This window comes from Dromiciops gliroides, chromosome 2 (assembly GCF_019393635.1).
Source record: "Dromiciops gliroides isolate mDroGli1 chromosome 2, mDroGli1.pri, whole genome shotgun sequence".
Lineage (NCBI taxonomy): Eukaryota > Metazoa > Chordata > Mammalia > Microbiotheria > Microbiotheriidae > Dromiciops > Dromiciops gliroides.
This window is the reverse complement of record NC_057862.1, coordinates 144,971,963-144,978,578: the sequence shown is the minus strand read 5'-3', so window position 1 is coordinate 144,978,578 and position 6,616 is coordinate 144,971,963. Positions and strand designations below refer to the sequence as shown.

The 6,616-nt window shown below is 44.0% G+C and overlaps 1 protein-coding gene across 1 annotated transcript; it reads right to left on the bottom strand.

Moving 5' to 3' along the window:
- Window positions 1–482: 482 nt before the first annotated feature.
- LOC122738410 (C2 calcium-dependent domain-containing protein 4A-like) lies at window positions 483–1,682 on the bottom strand. The gene has a single exon (XM_043980458.1). The coding sequence runs from the start codon at window positions 1,680–1,682 to the stop codon at window positions 483–485; it is 1,200 nt and encodes a 399-aa protein (XP_043836393.1).
- Window positions 1,683–6,616: the final 4,934 nt, after the last annotated feature.

Genomic DNA, 6,616 nt, shown 5'->3' with positions numbered 1-6,616 from the left:
ATTCCCCAAAAGGAATGAATTTTCTACTTCAGAGCACTGTTCAAATGCGTATATGTATGAAGTTTATATCGTGTGTTTATGAAGTTTATATAGTGATTTAAGGTTTTCAACGTTCATTATATACAATATCTCAATTGACCCTCAGAGCAATTTTATGAGGTAGGTGTTATTTTTAATCCATTTTACAGATGAAGACATTGAGGCTCCGAGAAATTAAACCATTTGTCCAATGTCAATTTAGTTCTTGAGGCTTGATTCCAACCCAGGTCTTCCTGACTCCAAGTCCCGGCACTTTAGCACTGTCACTGTCAATAGATAAGTGCCTAAATGTTCTCCCTTACATAGAACGTGAACCTGAATAATAATTTAAAGAAAAATACACTTTTATTTATTCTTTCTTTTTAAACAAAATAGCTGCCAGGCCCGGGCCTCCCCGAGTTAACAGAAGGCATCAGGAAGGGAAGAGTGAGGCTGGGCCACTGTCAGGGGAGTATGGAGCTCAGCTCCAGTTCTCCCCGGCCCAGCAAACGGTCCCGCTCCAGGCTCCGGCCCTTGTTCTCGGCCTTGACCTTCACAGCCGTGCGGCGTAGATCATCCTCGGACAGTCCGTCGAAGAAGAAGTCCTCGTTAAATACGGGATTCCGGCTCCGTCGGACCACGGCGCTGCGCTGCTTGCACGTCTTGCCCGGAGGCACCAAGGTGACGCTGACTCTGCAGCCGATGGCCCCCGGCTCGGCGGCGCCGCTGTAGAGCCCCTCGGCTCGGAGCAGGCGGATGCGCAGCCGCCGGGACACCGGACAGTACTCGGTGGCCAAGTGCAGGGCGCCGCCGTCGCGGCCCAGGGCCACGGTGCTCTCGACCTCCAGGCGCTCCTGCCGTGGGCCCAGGGGGGACGGCGACGGGGACCGAGATGGAGCCGGTACCTGGGCAGAGCCGGGCTGGCAGGTAACTGGCAGGGAGACGCGACCTGCGTCCCCGACGGCATCATAGTCCTCGTCATCATCTTCAGTGCTGGAGATCGAGCGGGCCCGGGCTAGAACGCGGCTCCCACTAACTCGCAGCGCCCGGCCCAAGAGCGCTTCCGGGGCCCGGAGGAGGCGGCGGTAGCGCTGACGGCTGCGGGAGCGCGGGGCGGGAACCTCCTGGGGCAGCGGGGAAGCGCAGGGGGACGAACTGGCAGAGGAGGAGGAGGAGGCGGCGGTGTCCGGGCCGTCTGGGGCGCCCCGCCGCCCTCGTGGGTTGTAGGAAGCCTGGGTGCCGCTGCTGCCGCAGTAGGTGTGAGCCCGAGGCCGCGGACGCTGCAGGAGAAGGGCGGCAGCGGCTGCAGAGCCCCCGAGGAAAAGGGACTCCTTGCGGCGGGTATTCGGGCTCTCCAGCAGCGCACAGAAGCCGTACGAGGTGGGCTGGCGGGGCAGGTGCGGCAGCGAGAGCGCCGCCTGAGAGCGCGGGTCCCAGTCGGTGAGGTCCGGGTGCTCCCTGGCTCTCACAAGCTCTGGTCGCAGCTCCTCCTCCTGCCAATGATCATGGGTAGGGGCTGGGAAAGTATTGGATAGGAGCCTGGGCGGGATGCAGAACTCTGGGATGCTGTCTGGCGTGAGGACATTGGTGAAGATGGAAGGAGCGAAGGCAGAGGTGGCCGCTGGGCGGGTCCGCACCCTTAGGAGCCGCTCCAGGTACCACATTTGAGTGGCGGTGCACCGGAGTGTGTGTGAGGGGATTTCTTGGATCAAGCTAATCTACCTAGAACACACAAGGAGACTGTCCATCAGGGCACAGCAATTTTGGTTTCTTTTGCTTTGAAATGTTACTTCTCCCTCCCACCTCTGGCGTCCCCGACGTCCAAAAGACTTGGCAAATTACATCAAAGCTCAAGTGTTTGTTCTGAAGTTTCATTTTGCCTCAAGTGGATTGAAAAATCTTTGCTTTGTTCCTTATTCTCTCCCCATCTTCTCCCCCTCAGGCCAATTGAATTTACTTTCCTAAAACCCATAATCCTAACACTGGCTAAATTTGGCCTTAATTTCTTGCCTGCTGCCTCTCAGAAACAGTTTGTGCAATCATTTCGTGAATCCCCAGATTATTGCACATTTTCCCTGAAAGAGGGAGAGGAACAAATAACCCAAAGATCCTAGCCAGTAAACTGCTTATCATGTCAGGCCCTGATTATCGAGCAAATAGACGTGACCCCTCCGTACATACCCAGAATTCACTGATTATTGTTTGAGGCTCCACGTTTGCTGATTGTGGCTGCGTGCCGTGGTGTCTGACTTGACATAAATTTGCTCAAATGCAGTTAGAAAGCAGCAGTAGCAGCAGCAGTAGCAGTAGCAGTAGCAGAACAATTGCTGGCAGCAACTTTATAGGGGCTGCTGGTAAACGTCCAGCCAATCTGAAGCCACCGAGCTTCCAAGGTGAGCCACGCCCCTCAGTATATTTCGCTGGTTGTGTAACCAGTGTTCCACATAGTCCCAACCCATCCCTTCTTTTTGCCACGCCACATGGCCGAAGCCTTTGAGGAACTTCAGGAAACCCTACCATTTCCAGGGCATGAGTGGAAACTGCAGAAGTCCCCATCTCATTTCTTTTATCCTTTTTTCTGTCCAGTCATTTCCTTCCCCTTTCCAGCATCCCGGAAACACAAACCTGTGGCTTCCCCTATGCAAAATGGTGTCGTTTGTCTTTGACACTCTTCCATCCTTTTCTGACCTTTAGCAGACCTTTCCTACTTATTCATGGGAACCAGAGACTCTCGTGGTATCCAGGATATTTTAATAGCACTCCACTCAGGCTTGCTCTTCCTAATTTTTTTTGCTCTACTTTGAATCTTTCTCTCATTGTTACTTTTGAAACGGTCAAAGATGCTTGTTCTTATGTGGATGTGGCTTGGAAAGACTATCAATCTAATTTATGCTAAGGTGTCCCCTGATACTAGACTTAATATGTTGCCTCCTCCTAAGATTTCTGGATTTTAATATTCTTTAACCCCAAAGAAAATTCCTGAATGATGGAATATCAGATATCAAATAGTTGCACATAATTTGAGAGAAGGGGTACTTTCCAAATCACATCAGTAGGTTTACTTGCTAAGTATAAAAAAAATTCATATTTCTGTTGATGCTTGCAATTGGTTAAAGAGTGTTAAAATCCAGAAATCCTGGGAGTGAAGCCAGGAGACCAATTAGGAAGTTATCACAGCAGCTGAGGTGAGAAGTGATGAGGATCTCAACTGGTGTTACAATGGATCTATGATCTCATTGTTTATGACTGCTCCTTTCACTGGTGCAGATCTCAAGCCCTTCTCATCTTATGTGATTCTAATCTTTTTCTTTCTATTAGTTCAACATAGATATCTAACCAATGTCCTAATAGATTTTCTTTTGTTATTTTAATAGTTCCTGGATATGGACTAAGATGAGAAAGAGACATGAGAATGAGATTTTTTAATATGGCCAATGTGGGAATTTGTTTTGCTTGGTTTTGTTCATATGTTATAAGGGTTTTGCATTTCATTTTTTTTCCAGTGGGGGGAGAAAAAAATGTTTGATAATAGGAAAAAAAGTAGGAGTTCTATTCAGTGAAAGAGGAGGAAAAGCAAAATAATAAGCAAATACATCGATACTATAAACAATTTTTTCAAGTAAAATATTTCATAGAGACCAATGTAGTACTAGGCATCTCCCATCACAGTGGCAAATTCTTTTGGTGAATATCTGGAGAATTCTTTGGCTTTGATTTGGAAAGTCCACATTAAAGAAGAAGTTGTTTTTTGGATAGTGAAATCCTTCAAATGTTCTGGTTTGTGCATGGTGGGGTGCTGATTGAATCAAGCTCCCAAATACTGAAGAGGCTCCTAATTGAAATCCATAGTCACTCAAACAGTTTGGCTACATGAAACATTACAGTTGGATGGAAAACTCAGAGAGCTCAATCATGCGTACAAATATCTTGGACAGATGCTGCAAATAGATAATGAACTGGGCCCAGAATTGAACAAAAGGATGATGATGGACTGGGAAATTGTATTGGGAAATTGCAAAGTTCCTTTGCTGTCACAGAAAAAAAGACCTGCATTTTTATACCAATATTTTCCTGACCATGTTGTATGGCTGAGAGTTTTGGAATACTTTGAAATCTCTGAAGAGAAGAAATTAAGGATCCCTGAAAGGGAAATGAAGAAGTGTATGATGGGCATTAGCAGGCTCTAACTCACTATAAATTAGGAATTATATAGAAGTGGCATAAATGGTATTATCAGAGAAATGTTGTACTAGGAAAAAAAAAGATGGACTGGTCTCATGGTGAAGGCATGGAATAACTGCTGGACAGTCCATATGCACCATTGGTCTCTGTGCCATGTCAAGAGAATGAGAAAGAGTCCACCGTATTGGATGGACCACCTATGATGCTTTCAGTAGGACTTGTTTGAGGGTTTCAGAGGATGGAAGGCAGGGATAGGGTGAGATTTGTGCCACTGCAAGGAGTATTCATTTAGTGAAATGAAGCTTCATGGGGATACAGGAATACCAGGGCAGCACTTGGATTGGGCTAGTGCAGCACACTAGATGGATAATCAAAATTATCCATCCTATCTTAGTGATTATGCAGGGATATACTTTACAGCATTTATTAGCATTTAAAATACAAAGGAAAATTGGATCGAGGTAAAGTAACACTTATGTGGGCTAGTGTAATTTGAGCTAGACAAATTTATGGCATTATATTGAAAAGAAAAGGGAAAAAACCCTTAAGCTTGGAAGTATAGATTTATGGTAATGGTAGTGGGCAACCTTTTTTTCTCTCTCACTTGTAGGGTCATAGGAACCAGTTAGTCAACAAGCATTAATTGAATGCCTACTGTGTGCTTAGCTTTGTGTTGTTATTTGGAATGCTTAATAAATATTTTACTCAGGGGCAGCTAGGTGGTGCAGTGGATAAAGCACTGGGCCTGGATTCAGGAGGACCTGAGTTAAAATCCAGCCTCAGACACTTGACACTTACTAACTGTGACCTTGGGCAAGTCACTTAACCCTCATTGCCCCACCAAAAAAAAGAAAGAAAAAGAAATATTTTACTCCTACCCAAAAGGAACAATGAATTAATTATAATATCTTCAGGTATAAATGTTATAAATCATTTTGTAATAAGCAATTTATATTTAAAATGCTACTAAAATGCATTTTCTGTTCAAGTGTTAGAAACATACATACTTTTAGAGGCAGAAGGAAGAAAAGAAGGAGAAAAGAAAGGAAGGACAGAACAAAAGAAGGAAGGAAAGAGGTCTAGGCTAATCCTTTTATTTTATAGATGAAGAATCTGAGGTCCAGAGAGATAAAGAGTTTTGCTTAAGCTCACAACTGGCTTGTGGTCAGTATCAGAAATCATATCTCCTGGTTCTCACTGGAGTGGTCTTTCTATCAATCATATTTCTTTGGAGGAAGCTATGTGGTACAGTGGATAGAGTGAATACTTTTCAATCAGGAAGAGCTGAGTTCAAATGTAACCTCAGACAGTTATAAACTGTGTGACCTTAGGCAAGTCATTTAACTTCTATCTACTTCAGTTTCCTTATCTGTAAAACGGAGATGATAACAATAGTGCCTACCAAATGACAGAATATTTTTAAAGTGCTTAGCATAGTACCTGACATGTAGTTGGTACTTAATAAATGCTTATTTCCTTCCTTCCTACATCAACCTGTCTCACAAAATTGATAACAATAGTTTACATAATTTACAAATTGTTATAATATCATTATTTATCTATTGTCTCTTTTGTCTCATCAAGGCATTTAAAAATACCTGTATCATTGAAGAGACTAGATTGAATGAAGATAGAAACTGTCTAAATGACTTGTAATGAATCACATAAGGAAACCAGCAATGGAATAAAATTTTATAGATAGACAACTTCATAGAACAATAAATTTTAGACCCATAAGAAGTCTTAGAGATCATTGAGTCCAAACACTTCATTTTATGGATGAGGAAACAGGGGTCATAGAGGTTGAGTGACTTGACAAAGGCCAAACAAGTCATAAGTAGCTTAGCTGGGATTCAAATCCAGGTCTTCCAACTCCAAAGTATATTTTCTTTCTGCTTCACTTCCACCAGGGAGAGGCAGGAATGAGGAGGCCCTCAGGTGGAAGACATCACACGTTTTAGTTTAGGGGATTCCTCTATCTTCCAACACATATTTTCTTAGTTTTCATACCATTCCTATCTAGAGGCAGCTAGTGACATAATGGGTAGAGTGCTGGGCCTGGAGTCAGGAAGACCTAAGTTCACATTTGGCTTTTGATATTTAGTTATATAACCCTAGGCAAGTCACTTAGCCTCTGTTTGCCTCAGTTTCCTCAACTGCAAAATGGAGATAGTAATAGCACCTGCCTTGTAGGATTGTTGTAAGGATCAAATGAAATATTTGTAAGAAAGCTCTTAGCATGGTGCCTGACACATAGTAGGCACTATATAAATGTTTGTTTCCTCCCCTCATCTCTGTTGGAAGTGCTAAAACTCTACCTCTTCATTCTCAGAACAAATTCTTTGATCCATTAGACTTGTTTTTTTTAAATCAAGTTTGTGCCTAGGATTTGTGATTCATATTGTTATTTTTTTTT

Coding starts and splice junctions, on each gene's coding strand:
- LOC122738410 (XM_043980458.1), bottom strand. CDS start 1,682: ATGTGGTACCTGGAGCGGCTCCTAAGGGTGCGGACCCGCCCAGCGGCC.